The following is a 16,062-nucleotide window of genomic DNA, read 5'->3' on the forward strand; positions in this document are numbered from 1 at the left end:
CTCTGCCACCACACATGCCACACTTAGGATAGGATTCTGGCGGAGTTCCTGTTTTCATTATCTGGAGAAAAAAAAACTCTTCAAAAAGAATCAGCTTCCACATGGATGCATGCATGCCTATTTCACAGCAAGACTGGCAAATTTAGCAGAAAAAAAGTCGTGGGGAGTCATTGTCTGTTAACATGAGAGTTGTTTTTAATCCAAAGACAGCGGCAAGCCTCACTGAAGTCTGCTCGGGCTGAACACTGAAGAAGTCCCATCCTCTAGGCCTGTCATGACCATTACATAATCAAAATATCACATTAAATTTAGCTTGGTCAGCTTGGAAAACACCAAAAATCTGGGCATTTTTCACCACTAGTAATGTGCTCCTCTACGATTGCAAGGCACAATATGTTAATCTTATGCATTAAATCAAACAAGACGTCTCCATCTGTCATCAAAATGTCAACAATACGCCTCCGCACAGTTCTGCACAGGAAAACATTACCTACAGAGCTCCGTCTGCCTGGGCGACCCTTATGTCCCATTGCGGCCCCGGCGCCCTGAGTCCTATTTCCAGCTCCTTGCTAACATGGTTGCCATCAGCCCCCGTGGGTCATTTGCCACCGTACCGAAGTAGGAAGCAAAGGGAAGAAAGCCTCTTAGGGAAGAAGTGAGCGAGCATGATAATCCTTTCTGTGTCTGCTCTGCAACTTCACCTGCTGTTAATCCATAACCTGGTAATCCTACAGGTGCGACACACACCAGCGACATAAGTTGAACATATGCAGACAGAGTGCCTTGCAAAAGTATTCACACCCCTTGATCTTACTAACGTTTTGTCATGTTACAAGCACAAGCTTTACGTGATAGACCAACACAAGGTAGCACATAACTGTGAAGAATATGGGACATAGGATTTTCTTTTTCTATTTAAAACATAAATACGTTTGAAAAGTATGGCAAGCATTTATATTTTCCCACCTTAAGCAATTGTTTGGGGTGATCATTTGATGAAGTTACAGCTCCAAACCTGTGGAGAATTAACTTTTTTGGCCATGTTTATTTGCAAAACAGCTCCCCATCAACTCATGAAAATCATCCCCACAGCCTGATGGTGCCACTACCACATCTGCACTATATTAGACAACTGGTCATTATTGCACATAACATTTTCCTTCTGCTTCACAATTATGCATCATCCTAATTCATAAAATAAATTGAAGCTTGTGGTTGTAAAATGACCAAATGAGGAAAGGTTGCCAGGGCTGTGAGTACTTTTGCGACTCTGCGTGTCTACGCACCTTCGGACAGCCACTTCCACCGCACAGATGTATTTTCACACACAGACGAGAGAGTGCACGTTTTTATGCCAGAGGATATAAAATAAACCATCATGCATCTACTCCCCTGTGCTTCTCTGCACCACATGCAGGCAGCACTTTTCATGTACTTCCTCTGTTCATGCATGCCGTGGTCATACGTGCATGCATGTGGTGATTTCTACAGCATGCATGTGCTAATATTTTTATTTTACCTCAATTTATGCATTTTCTCCACTAATGTTTGAAGTGCTTTCTACTGACTACAAGCTCATGCAATTAGAGAGTGAAGTCCTGTGCAGCATTCACCATTTTATCACTTCAGACCCCAAGGAGCTACAGTTACTCAAGACCTAGAGCAATGTTGCTTTATTTTTCAGCTGCAGATTACACAGCCCGTCAGGTGAAGTGGAAGAAGAAAAAAAAAAAAAAGTTGTGACTATGACTTAACTTGTGGGCATATAATTTTCAAAACTCATGGGCAGGGTTTAGTAACTTTTTGCTTAATTCATGGGCATGACTTAACTCCTGGGGACGATTTGTTTAATTTGTGGGAACCACTTAATAATAACATTAATTATTATCATTAATTATTATTAATTATCATTAAAAACTATAATAATGGACAAACATGATCTCATTTCATTTTAATCTGGGAATGAATTATAATCACTTCTTCAAACACTTGGCATGGACATGGAATAATTCTTAGCAAGCATTTGGCTGCTTTTTTTTTTTTTTCTTCGCTCCAATGTCACCTGATGGCTCTGTAGTAGATCAAAAATAAAGTATTTTAAAAAGTCCCATTTGTAGCTCATCAGGGTCGGAGGCTGGGGAAACACCTGCCCCTAGCTGCACATGCAACTTGGGTTTCTCATCATCCAGGTTGTTTTTAGCAAACTCACTTTTGTCAAACCTGTCTGCGAGGCGGGCACGCATGGTAGCGTTGGCGCCCTGGTCTTGGTCCTGAAGTTCAGAAGCCTCCTGCCTAATGGTGGTCAATACTAACTGCTCTGTGGGCGCCAAAAGAGGCCGCAGGAGAAGAAAACAACACACACAGGACAACAAGTCATTACACGCGCACAGCGTTTCCGAAAACAGAGTCTGCATTTCAAGTTTACAATGACATGAGATTCCATGTCTTCAAGTGGAAGGTGTCCTGGAGAGCTGCTCAGTGAAATTTCTTCTGGCTTGTGCACGAGTGCCCCTTTGTGGCTTATCCGTAGAAACACCTCGTTTTAGTTTCTACTTCTACTGTCTCTCCCAAACCGGACCTTCAGTTTCAAAGCAGCCATGACGACCAGTCATTATCTTTCCAAAACAGATGCGCTGTTGACAGTTTGGCCGATATGCACGACTCGCATATATTAGATACACAAACAGTGGTACAAAATGGGGCCATTTCTATGGGGTGCCGTTTGTAAAGTTACACAGTAAAACATTAACAGCAATAATTTGCTTTATTTAGCCCCATCATAAAAAAAAAATTGGTGTTCATTATTCGGTTATATTTTGACCATGTTATTCATACACTTATAAATGTCAGAGTTCCAAGCTAAATAGTTAATTGGAGCTAAATATTTAGTTTGCAAACTAAATATTTAATTCCAAAATAATATATAATTTGGATATAAAAAATTAGTTTTCAAACTAAATACTTAGTTTGAAAACTAGATTTCAAAATAAATATCTAGCTCCAAATTCTGATTTTGCTAACTAAATATTTAGCTCAAAACTTACTATTTATTTTTCCAACTAAACATTTAATTTTTGGACTAAATATTTAGCTTGCTGGCTTGTCATTTTGGTTACTAGCTAAAGATTTAGCTCGTAACAAAATATTTAGATCCAAGCTAAATATTTAGCTGATATGCAAATTAGCGCGCCGTTAAGAGGAAGTGGAATATCAAAAGAAAAGTTGGTTTTGCTCGCCTCTTTATAAACTCCACCGTTGAATCGTGGCTGAAGTTACGTTTTCTTTGTCATCGATTATTTTCCTCCCGACATTTCCACCATGTCAGTTAAAAACATAGAATCTGCTGTTTTAATTGCTATGCAGACGTTTACTTATTTACTTATGGAACTACAGTTTCTTCATAAACATCCGCCACTGCGGTCTAGTCAGAACACTTCCGGTTCATAATCGTTTCATATATTTTTTGATGTTTTAGTGCGTATAAACTTTTATACACAAACGATATATTGAATCATTTTTATATAAATACTTTTGCTTTATGAATGAACAAACAGGAATTTTTGAACGTCGGTAGCCGCTCTTAAAATAGCTAAATAAACCAAATTAATGTTGTTAATTTTTTTTTACCGTGTAATTTTACAAACGGCATCCCGGATATACATTCAAATTTATCAAGTAGGAACAATTTTATCAATTGTATTTTGTTAGGACCTATTTTAGATATCCTATCAACTTTAAAAGCAATACAATTTGTTTGTGAATATTGTAAGTAAATATGACAGGCTGACAGAAGTGGACGTCATCGCCTGTAGCAGCTCACTAATTGGAGCAAATTACCAAGAGATCAGGCTCCAAGAGATTAAAGTAAAGGCAACGTGAAGAGCATACTGTGCTGGAGTGCTTTTCACATGTTGCATTGATGTCCTAAAACGTGATTATGCCACACCTGCATGGCAGTAGAGTAAATTATATCTGCAAATGTATAAACATTAAAGTAGAAGTATTAAAATATTATTGGAGGAGGTAGGATTTAGATTATGTAGTAAAAACATTAGTCTTGTGTTAGACTTACAACATTCATTTTAAAATAAAGCTTTATTAGCAAGCTTGTTTTTTTAAACAAAAAATTCTGGTTTCACATTAGTCACAGGGCAATGACAAGTTTATAAAAATGTACCTTTTAAGACTCAGAAGATCCAGAAAACTTCTGCCTAAAGTCCTCATGGCCCAGATGACACGCTCACAATCTGCCCTGCTTTTTATTTCTGGAGGCTTCAGGAACAATACACTCACTCACAAAAACAAAGACCCCTGACAGCATGTGCTATTTAAAACACCAAAATGGGATAAACATTCTTCTTTGGTAAATCAATCCATTTAAATAACCCTTTGTCACACATAAAATCATCTGCTGCAGCCTCATCTCCATCTCATCTCCATCTTTTCTTAAGGAAAAAGATAATATACGAATGAAAAAAAGCAGCAGATCTTAAAAAGGACATTTATGTAAATTAACCTGACTGTTTCTTGGCATGATCCTACATGCATTTGGAGTGTCCTATTGGAGCTTAAACTGATCATTTAACCAAAACTGGCAAAGCTGGTTTTGGCAGCTGTTTAGGACTCCCAAACCAGCAGGGGGCTCCCAAGAGCATTAGAATCGTCATACAAATCATGTTTACAAATGCGATTTTTATTTAAATACTTCTTACAAAATTAAGTGTTTTGTTGTTAATAGGTTACATTTTTAAAGTAGCCAGACCTGTTTTAAACCTGAGAAGACAAAATGCAGAAAACTATGTTAACGTCGGCAAAAATTTCAATTCTTTCAAAGAACAAGATTGAGACCGAGGTGAATTATATTCAATAATCATGCATTCAGTCCTTATGTTCTAAACTCTGGACATCAGAGCAGAATTACTTTAAGTAATAAAAAATAACAAAATATTTTTAAGCTAATACACTTTATTCAAAGTGAACAGAGTTGGCTCAAGTTTGTACAGAGCCTTTTGTAGAGTTTTAACAGGAGGAAACCCTCTTCTTGTTAAGCCCATCAAGTCAAGTTTATTTTTTGTATAGAACATTTTCAGCAACAAGGCAGTTCATTCTGCCCAGTTACCAGTATTTTAATACAGATGTTTTTAGGGGAGGAAGAAGGAAGCGAGTTTATCTGTTTTTCAGCCTAAAGGCAAACACAGACAACTATTAACTATTCATTGAGATTACTTTTGTCAACCACATTGGTTGAAATAGAAGACCAAAAAAAAAGATTAAACTGGTAGCTGCAAGGATTCAGGTGACATACAGTCCACCAATGTCATATTCAGATAATACTTTCCAGTAGTGAAGCACAATAATGGTTTTGTTGTATGATACATAAATATTTGAAAATAGGTGTACTGTACTTATGTTGAGCTGTTTTTCATCACAAATACCACTTAGAGCTATTTTACACTGCCATATTCATCCAGTCACACACACACAACATCCGCACACTCACACACAGATCATGAGGCAACTTAAGTGAAGGAAGTTGAAATCAGACCCACAACTGCCCCCCCATGTCCTCTGCATGCCTGTGTGTGGTGGCGCCAGCTGCAGACCACACCTTGTAAATCTCCCCCAAATTCTTGAATGGCCGTTACTTCACAGTACTCTCAAAGCAGTGATTATTCCCGTTGCTTGTGTTTTTCCAACACACTTTTTTCATCCACTAAACTTTCCATAAATATGCTTTGCTACTACACTTTGTGAACAGTCAGTCTTTTCAGCAATTAGCTTTTGTCACTTAAACTTTCCTCGTGGCTTTTTTCCCCCCCAATTATTATGAAAGACAAAAAAGCATACATGTGTTACATATCGTTAGCTTACTGGCCTTATGTAGTTTTGTAATTTTCATATAAACTGAATTTTGGGGTTTTCATTAACGTTGTGTGATTATTCTGCAAATGCATTATTTAATTATTTTTTGACAAAAGAAATAAATTAACTTTTCGATCAGATTTTAATTTATTGAGATGCACCTGTAGATGGGGGCCTGGCAGAGTAGCTCGGTGCCCTCCTCGGACGGTCACGTGGTTTTTAAATCGGGTTTTATTGGATTGGTGCTGCAGGTGCTTGGCCTGGACTGTCTGGCCCAGACGATGTACAGATATTTTACTATGAGGCGCTCTAAAAATAAGAGTCCATTCATGCATTCAAGTGGGTGCAATGCAATAATCCAATGCTACAGATTTATGTAATACCATAATTATGTCATGGATCAGTTAATGCAGTACCTGAATGAGCGATGAGGTTACACTCTAGATATTTTTACCCCAAAGTTTTGGACGGTGTTATAGCATCATTAGAGATTCCGTGATTAAAAATATCAGGGTTACACAATAAATCCGTCACCTGCAGACTAATTGCCCTTGAATTACCATCCGGAGGCTAAAAAATTAATGAAGGGATTTTGGGATACTGCAAGTCACCCCATGTGCATGCCGCAGTCTGGAGTTATTATGCCAGGCACATACCAAAACCAGCCGAGTCCAAACAGGACGGGACAGGCCGCTGAATGTCCAGCAGTGACAGGCCTCACCTAATGAGATAAGCACTTTACAATGACAGGTCGCAGTGTGAGCGGCGGGATGAATCCTGATTGGTCCGCCATTAAGAGGTGAACTGGGTTATTTAACTCACCTCCCTCGCTGTGGATCTTCTTGCCTCTCCGGTTGAAATACATCTTGCTATGGGAGAATGACAATCGGTGTGGCAGGGACCAGGACGAGGAGGAGGCCGGAGCAGTAACATGCTCACGACTCACCGACAGAGCCGAGGAGAGCCGCTCCGGGACCGGGCAGAGCCCGCCTCACCTGCCGCTGATCCTCCTGCGGCTGGAGCTGCTGGGCGATCATCGCTTCTCTGCTGCTGGACCGCGGAGGATACGATGAAGGGGGCAGATCCAAACAGCGTTCATTTCACATATGTAATATAGCGCCACATCCGGTGGATTCTTTCAAAATAAATCACAAAACTGACAAGGTTCCTGTTTGAATTTATCTAAAAAGATCCTTCCTGCACACAGCAATCAGCATCTACAACCGCTCTTTGAAGAAGCTCGGATATTTTGAGTTATATTTCATTTTCCTTTAAGATTATAATTTATTTTCTAATTGACTTGAACAGACACATGAGACAGGCATGGAGGCTCACCTTCCAAGAGACAATCACCCTCAGCATGCAGTCAGAGCTGCATACAATAGAACGGTTTAATCAAAGCATATATGTCTTAAAAGGGTGGGTGTCATTTTATAGCACAATCAAGCACAATATGTTACCTTCAGTTGTTATAAAAAAAATTCTTAATGACTTAAAAGTGCCTTTGCATTTTGATGCTTTGAAATTGGACCTTTGTCTCTTTAAGAAGCTCCTACTCTAACACTCCACCTTCAGCACATTTTTAATACAATGTTAATCATTAAGCCTTTAACAAGTACAGAATCAGGGGCCTAAATACAAATACATTTCTTGGATTTTTATTTCTAAAGAAAAAATAATAATTGAACAATTAAGACACTACCGTGTGTTGGTCTATCACAAAAAACACAATTACGTTTGCAGTTGTAAATAAGTGAAAATAAGTTCAAGGGGTATTAATACTCGTGCGCGTAACGTAACAAAGCATTTTGAAGGAGAGAAGACAACCAGTGTCTGATTTCTTTTTCATACTATATTCATCATATCCATTTTATTTACTCTCATGACAAAGCAAAATATATCAGTTTATATTCCAAAGGCTGATTTCCATCATATTAAATAGGAACAGAATAAATATTCACTTCTGAACCCTTTGTCCACACCAACCCTACTATGTGGCCACACATTGAATAGAAGAGTTCTTATAGAACCAGCTTCAACAGACACCAGGCCTTTTTTATACACACAAACACAGGCAAACAAACCATACACTCTTCCACACATTCCTACACATGGTACTGCAACAATCCTGCAGTTTAATTAGGGACAAAAACTGCAGAGATGCAGTTAACGGGTGTGTACTGCAGCTGTTATGTATAAAGTGACAGAAACAAATGTACTGTTTGGGGTAGCTCTTAATCCATTTCTTTTACACAAACGGCTATTCTGTGCATGTAATGGGAAAAAAAATAGATAAAAAAAAATACATCAGGTTACACACCAAGTCAGATGCTAAATGAGGAATTTTGAGTTAGCTGGACAAACCGTACACACTGCAGAATAATCTTATTTCCACATTTTCCCAGCCTGTTGTCTGTTTGTGGACTGGCAACAGAAACAATGAAGATATTGATTTAAGAGTTTTGTCTTAGAGTGGAAAAGACAACCAGATACAACAAAGTTAATGTCCAACAAGTCAATATTTTCCTCTTTCAATATTGCACAACTTATGCGGACCAGTCTGAATCCCTGATTATCAAAAGAGCCTGTTTTACTGGAACTATGGCGACAAATCTTTAAATGGTTTTCATTCAAAGTGACTGCTTTTAATGGATGACTGCTGGATCTCTGAATTGCATTTTAACTATAGGGCTTAAATTAATACAAGCACAGAATGAATGTATTTCCAAAGTGAATACAAAACGTGTTTAACCCTCTCAAATTTCACACATTTTTAAGAAACTTTAAAATGGACTCTTTAGGCTTTAAAATAGAAAAAAAAAAACAATTAAACAAAAAATTTCCTTCTTTCATTCTGAGCAGTTGGGATGTTAGCCTTGTATCTTCAAGAACCTGATAAGCAGTGCAGCCCTATTTACAGCTCATACTGATTAAACCAAACCTACAAGTGTGTTGTACGGTCAGTTCTAAAAAAAAAAAAAAAAAAAAAAAAAAAAAGAAGGTCACGCATGTCAGACATAAAAGTGTTAGAATTAGACTATTCAACGGTCGCTACAGGAGCTCCTAAAGCATAAAAGCCCCATTTACTGACAGACTTCTGAAGCCCGATGAAACAAGTAGCAACTAAGGTCACAGGAGGAGCTAAATGACTTGCTCAAAATGTAGCATCTAAAAAAATAAAGTTGTTTTTTTTTAATTCTCTGGATTTAAAGTTTCTTTCCTGTTTTGCACACTTTTGGTTCCACCTTTTTAAACTCAACGGATGTTTTCAAAGAAACTAAGCGGTGAAAGCGATATGTACACGCTAAGCCCACTTGGGTTTGCTCAGTCTCAGCCAGCCGTGAGCAGGAGAGGGTGGGGTCAGTCGTGATGCCCTGCGAGGATTGGCTGCCTGCAGATGGGGCAGGTGTTGTTTTCGGAGAGCCAGCGGTCGATGCAGTGGACGTGGAACTCATGGGAGCAGGGCAAGCGCCTCAGCTTGTTGCCTTGAGTGTATTCGTTGATGCACACGCTGCAGGCGCGACCCATCTCACCTTCAAGGCTGGCCTGACCGTACGTACGCGTGGATAGATTGTCGATCTGCTCTTTGGTCAGGCCTCGGGGATGTTCATCATCTTCGTCGTCGTTGAGTAAAAAGAAGTGTGCCAACCTTAGGATGGGCAGGGTGCCGTTTTCAACCAAGTTGTTGGTGTCTCGGCTGTTTGCCCGTCCATCTATGGAGCCAACTACTCCACCTCCAAATCTGGCCTGCCCAATCTGCTCATCCTCGCTCCTCACCTGGCCCTCCAACCCCTGAACGACCTCATCGGTCCCAACCTGGCCAGGCTCATTCTCATTTAAATGTAAACGACCGCTACTGCTATTAGTAGCGCCAACGTCAGCGTGGCTGGGCGCAACGCTTTCCGAACTTGCCTCTGTCTCCATGAGCGAGCTAAGCTCCCCAAATCCAGTCATAATCTGACGCAAGATGGACCGCAGGGCGGTAGAGTTGGGTTCTCCGAGGCCCGTCTCGCTGATGCGCCTCAACGGAATCCGGATGGTGCTGACGTAGGTGCGGATCCCGGCTCGCTCCGAGCGGGAGATGGTGCGTCGGAACCCACCGCTGTCACTTTCGAACGTGACCGTGTTCTCAGCGACCCGCGCGCGGGATCGAGTTCTGCTGGCGATGCTGTCCCGGTCCCTGTTCTCGCCAGGCCGGATCCTTCTCACCTGCAAGTCCAGCATGATTGTTGGATGGCGTCTGACCGCCGAGCTTCCTGCGCCTGCTGCGGGCAACTCGCTTGCGCGCTCTACTGTTTCCACGGCGGACTCCAGCACAGCGTCGGGTTCAGACACAATTCCCCCGGTCTCCATGGATACAGAGGTCGTGACACCGCTCGGCTCACCAGTTTGGATCGTAGACCCGTTTGGACTGCTTCCAGCTGGTGGGAGGGTGCTTACACTAGGCGTTCTGTTCAAAGGGGATCGACTTCTCCTCGATGCGCGAGAAGAAACTCCGCCCCCTGCTGCTGCAGCCCTGCGCGCTCGGCCACGTGATCGAGTCCTGCTGCTGCGTGATTCGTGTCCCGCAGCTTGGGGTTGAGAGTCGCCCTGTGGCGACACCCGAGGACAGTCTAGAGTAGGAGACATTTCATTACGCCCGTGCTCTGCCTCTACATTCAGGACATGATGCTGCGATGGTGCACTTTGATCATCGGGAGGACTGGGGACATTAGGAGAAGGTGCTGATGAATGCAAAGTAGAAGCCCGCCTCTGGTTGGTGGCTGGGACTATCTCTGCAGGAGGAAGTGTGGCGGAGCTCACAGATAGAGCGGTGGTACTGCTGCGTGTACGCCGGGTCTCGATCCTTCTTATGGCCGGGCGTGGGGAGGGGTAAGGCGCAGGCCTCGGAGTGGCTGAAGGCCGAGAGCTGGAGAGGGGGGAAGCGGTGCGGGCGGAGGTGTTTAGAGGAGTCACCGGGAGTTCTGGGGCATCCACAGAGTTCACAGTGTCAATATGCTCTCCCGGCTCGGGCTGATCGTGGTTGATGTTGATCTCGAGACTGAAACGAAACTCCCCGCTGTTGGGATTGGTCCGGCTGACAGCCCTCCACGTCTGGTTACCACTCTGGCCGCTTCGAGTCGCGTTACCGGTGCGCCTGAACGTGTTCAACCACTCCAGTAACGAATCACCATTAGAAGAATCGGCTCCAGCTTCTGTAGCCCCTATAAGTAAAATAATGTAAGCCAGACTTAGTAAGTTAATATGCAACACACTAAGGAAGGTGCTCTGTCAATAACAATGTACACACATAAAGCAATTACTTTTGATGTCAGGTGAATGACAGTTATATTTTTCTGATTTAATCTGAGCTACAATGTTCTGGGTCTATTTCTTTAAAGCCATACAATACAGCCTAGCATTCAACATCTTTTATTGGGATTTTATGTGGCAAACCAACATCAAGTAGTGTATAATTCTGAAAAAAATAAATAAAGAAAGAAAAACCCTGAAAAGTATGAGCCATTTTTCTATTTAAGCCCCTATACATTGATGCTCTTAACCCTTGTGCAGTCTTAAGAAATGGGGTCATCTAGACCCCTCGAGTTTCTTACTGTGCATAGGCCCGGCAGGGTCATACTGACCCCGCGTACGCTGTTACGACTGTTTTTTTTTTATGTGGTTTAAAGAACTGACAGTCTGACAGGGAAACCCCCCACTCAACCGCTGTCTGACCGTGACATTTCCCGCACTCCTCCTGAACGTCGCACTAAGATCGTGGGAAGGTTAAATAAGATCCAATCAACTGCCTTCAAAAATGTGGAATTAACTTGCCAAAGTTACAACCGCAACAAATATTCTATTGTGCACAAGCCAAATTTTGGCTTGATAGAATCCCTTCTTACCGGCCCCTCCTCTTCCTCCAGCCCCTCTCTCCTCTCCTGCGCTGCTACTGCTCTGCTGTTCTCCAGAATCAGCAGTCTGCGATCGCTGCTCAGCATGGGGCTGAGACGACACCCGCTCTTTGGCTCCGTCCAGGCGCTGACGAAGTTCCTCTGCAGTCACCTCCCCTATAAAATATGGTAGGTATGAACATGAAGGCTATTATAGCATAAATTGTACAGAATCTAATATGTCGGAATGACAGAAGTGTCACAAATTCCCAAGCAATTCTACTTAATTTCATTTTGGGCCTTTATTTTCTAAATTATTCATACATTCAACATCTTTTGCTAAGACTTAACATTTTGAGAACCAAAAACCTCTTGACCACTTGGATAAAGGTGCTGCTACGCAAAGAATAACATACGTAGTCTATTAAGGATTAATCAAAGTGTATCCTACCAGGAGTGCCCAGCAGATTGCCATCTCTCATCAGGCGGTACTCTTCTTCACTCAGTTCATTAATAAAGTTGTAGTATGCCTCCTCCCGTCGAAGACGCTCAGCCTGCCTCCGCCGTTCACTTCCCCCACCAGGAGGGTCCATCACCACCAAAAATGCTGCAAGGGCAGATGGGTTTGACTCTCATTCACACATGGAATCGCAGCATTACACAAGTGGACAAACAGTTCTGTTCAAAATAATAGTGTGTTGCAAGTACATTAAGAACATGTATACTCTACTCAGAAAGCAAACTATGAAAAAAACGTTTACACTTTACCATTACTTTGCAGAAAAGCTTACATATTCTCATTTATTGTGCGAGCCGAAACATCATTAATCATAATAGTTAGTTGTACAATCACTCTAAGAACTGCTTCATGTCTCTGTTGTATGGAATTGACCAACATGTCGCACCTGTGAGCAGGTATTCCAGCCCAAGGTGACTGCACTACATTCCTCCACTTCTGTGTTTCACGGTGTTGCCTAGAAAACAGCACGTTTAACGTTTGGTTTGGCATGATATTTTTCATGTTGGTCTTGTTGGAACTAAGATGCTGCTCCCTTACCCATTTCAGTGGCAATTCTTTTTTTTTTTTGGCATAAGGCAACATCCAAATATATTGAGGTATTAAAGTTGAAAACCTCAATGTAAAATAAAGAGGCCTGGCATCATAGTTTGAGAAACATTCCTAAATAATGATGCCAACCAACATATGACAGTCTGGGAGACTCTCAACGGAGACTGTTGAGAGAGAAATGGAGAGAAACGTAGCACAGTTGAAAAGCCGTGTTGCGTTTTCAACACAAACCCTTCAGTTACACATGCCATGTTGAGATGCACTCTTCTACCAAAAACAGAAATTGCTCCAGTCAGTGATATCAGACTTCCCTTATTTTCAAATGGTGTGATATTCCAGAGTGATGTACAGGGATACAAATCCAAAAGCGGTTTCAATCTACTGTGGTCAAATAACCAAACATCATGTTGAAGTAATTATTCATTTACATTGGTGTAAAGCAATGTTTCTCAACCTTTCTCAGATCCCACTGTACTGCAAGCCTTAAGTGTTTCCCTGCGTTCACACACCTGATTTAAATAAATGGGTGATTTACAGGATTCTGTAGGACTTGATAACCTGCTGAAGAAGTGATGCAATCAATTAAATTAGGTATAAAGCAACGCAACTGTTTAGCTGAAACACTCTTTCAAGGCTCTACTAAAGGCAGTCAACGAAGTCCACACCATCAATACGCCATTAAAAGTTGAGGACTATGTGCTAGGACGTCCGTGCTAACACTTACCCTGAAGGTAAGGGCAGTAAAGCTATCCTAATCTGATAAGTGGATCGAGGATGGAATTATTAACAAATATAATAACGACGTATCTCTCGAAAGGGAAAACGTATTGTGGTTACAGTCAAATCTGCCGAAAACCCAAGAAGACTGCAGCTAATACAGCAGAAAGACTGGCGTTGTCGTTACAGCCAACAGCCAATCACCATCCCGGTTTCCATGAGTGACACTCCAAGCATTCAATCAGTGCTCCGCAAAGGCGGGTCATTGGAGGCTAAACGGAGTTTTCCTCCATGTAAACGCAGAGCAGCAAAGGAAAGACAAAGAATGCCCTCAGCACTTTTGACTCGGACTAAATAACATGTTTGCACTTGGTGATGAAATTCTGCTACAGACGAAACACAATAGTTACCTTTGTAGATGTTTCAAGCCGGTAAAACGTCATTTAAATACGCAACGCCTCGGTGTTAACTGAGCCCTAGCGTATTAGCATAGCCAGTGAGTAGCAATCAGTCGACACCACAGCAAACTGCCAGAAAAACTCAACATTACGCTCATGACAAACAATTTTATGAAACAGATAACATATATGAAGCCTGGCACTTGCTTAGATTACACATCAACAACTGGTGACGGCGATAATTAAGCGATTAAAGTACCTGACAAAGCAGCTGTAATATGGACGGTTCTCTCCTCTCTCAAACCAAGATGGGACCAGTGGTCCAAATTCTAATGCGGTCCGGGAAAAACACCGTCAGTCGTTCGCTAGTTCCTATGAAACGTAACACTCTTTTTGTTTCCTAATAAGCGAGAACAATAATACAAAATTTGCTTGTAATATTTTTTCCATCAACATAATGAGATCCAAAATTTAACTGGATCTTTAAGAGATTAAAAAACACTATTTTATGTTGACCTAATATATATTGTCTCAAAGCTACTTCCCAGATTTTTCTTTAAAATCAGCCAGACTCACGTAGAATATACTTATACTAAATCGAAACAGTATGATTTAACAGGTTGAAAGAAAGGAGCCTAGTTGTAAAATATATGTATATATTTAAATCTTTAGTTTCAAAGGGCATGAAAAACATAACTTAAGTGTGATTAAATAAATATGTGAAATCAAAAACACGTTCATAGAGGAAATTTGTTTGGTTTTGCTATAATTTCTTATTCATTCAAAATACAATTTATTCCTCCAATGAGCTTCCAATGGTTTGAAAGATCATTGGACCCAAAATCACGTTTAACCCCTTAAGTAAGAGTATTACAGAATTTGTCAAAATCATCTAAATGCTGCTTGTCCACAATAGTGTTTAGTAATGGCATCTGATCATATTTATTCTCTTATATAATCATCCCAAATACAAATGAAGCAGTTTTTTTTCAATATGCTTCTTAAAAACATTGAATTAAATGAAATCCAGAACTTGAAATCTATGCTGCATTGCCCAGCTGTATTTTTATTATCACAATACATATACTATGAAGAAGAAATGCACCTTTAGGTACTGTCTATAAATTTTATTGTCATGTTTTTTTTTTTTTCCTTTTCTTTGACAGTATTTTTCCACAGGACTGTTCTGAATGTAGCCCAATTGAACTATTCTACCACCGTCCCTGCTTCTACTGAAGAAAAAAGCATACCCACAGCAGGTTGCTGCCACCACCAATATTCAAAGTTGTGATTTTGTTGACAAAGATGTTAGTTTTCCACTGAATGTTGATTTTACATTATATTGATTACCAATCTTTTAAACATATCTCTATTACTGCTATTTATTGTTAGGACTGGAAAAAGCATTACCAAAAATTTCAAATAAATGCTATGACTATTGGAAACAAGTTGTACTCAATATATGTAATAAATAATAAAACTATTTAGATTTTTGTTGATAGCTTCAGGTGCATTTCCAAAGCAACATTGTGAAAATATAAAAATTGTTTTTGGCATTTAAAAGTATGAGTTTCTCTGTCCATTTCCCCATATTCTTTCTCCACTGCATAATGACGTGTCATTCATGGCCGAGCATACTTTAGATGCCAGCTCCTTTTACATTATTGTTTTTTTCCATTGTGTTGTTGGCACACACATTCAAGCTGTAGTATTGACAGATTCTGCATGCTCCAGTGTGTGCCATTTAGGGATAATTAGCCAGTTAAAATTAATGCAGCTAGAAATATGTTTGATTATTTGAAGAGCATAGAAAGCATTTTGTTGGAAAGCATTTTGTTGGACTCAATGGAGAAGCTGTAAGAAACTGATTCAGCTGTGTTTTTATAAGCACGAGTTATCAGAGGACATGGTTAGCTTGAGTGGCTTCTTGCCATAGATAATTTGTGCATAAACACACACATCTTAATCATAAAAACGTGTCTTATTCTTAAAAGCTAAAGATACAATACTCTTCAAGTATACAAACACCCAATCTTCATTGTACGTTTTATATGTTTAATGTGAAAGCAAATTCTCTAATTTACTCTGATGCTCCCCAATAAATTCAAGTTCAACCAACTACCTTCAGAAGTTACCTGATAAC

At 40.5% G+C, this 16,062-nt stretch overlaps 2 protein-coding genes across 10 annotated transcripts in view; both read right to left on the minus strand.

Moving 5' to 3' along the window:
• Positions 1-6,978, minus strand: part of atp8a2 (ATPase phospholipid transporting 8A2) — a 63,095-nt gene extending 56,117 nt beyond the window's left edge. For 3 of the 7 annotated variants that reach the window (XM_032552239.1, XM_032552240.1, XM_032552238.1), the window contains exons 1-2: positions 6,685-6,977; positions 2,210-2,317 (exon numbers count right to left, since the gene is read on the minus strand). In XM_032552239.1, coding sequence (XP_032408130.1) covers positions 2,210-2,317; positions 6,685-6,727 — 151 coding nt within the window. In that variant the 5' untranslated portion in view covers positions 6,728-6,977. Of the gene's footprint in view, positions 1-490; positions 768-2,209; positions 2,318-6,684 lie in introns of those variants that run through there. The other 4 variants (XM_032552245.1, XM_032552241.1, XM_032552243.1 and 1 more) reach the window with 4 other exon arrangements.
• Positions 6,979-7,498: 520 nt separating this feature from the next.
• Positions 7,499-14,242, minus strand: rnf6 (ring finger protein (C3H2C3 type) 6). Of its 3 annotated transcripts, none has more exons than XM_032552249.1 (5): positions 14,179-14,231; positions 12,641-12,709; positions 12,187-12,342; positions 11,748-11,912; positions 7,499-11,066 (listed from the first exon to the last, which is right to left on the minus strand). In XM_032552249.1, exons 3-5 carry the CDS (start codon positions 12,326-12,328, stop codon positions 9,223-9,225), a joined length of 2,151 nt encoding a protein of 716 aa, XP_032408140.1. In that variant the 5' UTR covers positions 12,329-12,342; positions 12,641-12,709; positions 14,179-14,231; the 3' UTR covers positions 7,499-9,222. The 3 variants fall into 3 exon arrangements, with proteins under 3 accessions (XP_032408140.1, XP_032408141.1, XP_032408139.1); XM_032552250.1 differs by lacking the exon at positions 14,179-14,231 and adding an exon at positions 12,793-14,101; XM_032552248.1 differs by lacking the exon at positions 12,641-12,709 and having other exon boundaries at positions 14,179-14,242.
• Positions 14,243-16,062: the final 1,820 nt, after the last annotated feature.

This window comes from Xiphophorus hellerii, chromosome 21 (assembly GCF_003331165.1).
Source record: "Xiphophorus hellerii strain 12219 chromosome 21, Xiphophorus_hellerii-4.1, whole genome shotgun sequence".
In the NCBI taxonomy this organism is placed as follows: Eukaryota; Metazoa; Chordata; class Actinopteri; order Cyprinodontiformes; family Poeciliidae; genus Xiphophorus; species Xiphophorus hellerii.

Excerpts from the sequence above, each read along its gene's own strand:
- rnf6 (XM_032552248.1), bottom strand. The coding sequence starts at position 12,328 with ATGGACCCTCCTGGTGGGGGAAGTGAACGGCGGAGGCAGGCTGAGCGT. Across the intron at positions 11,913-12,186 it reads CAATCTGCTGGGCACTCCTG|GGGAGGTGACTGCAGAGGAA; the intron begins GTAGGATACACT and ends CATATTTTATAG. Across the intron at positions 11,067-11,747 it reads TGGAGGAAGAGGAGGGGCCG|GGGCTACAGAAGCTGGAGCC; the intron begins GTAAGAAGGGAT and ends TTTTACTTATAG.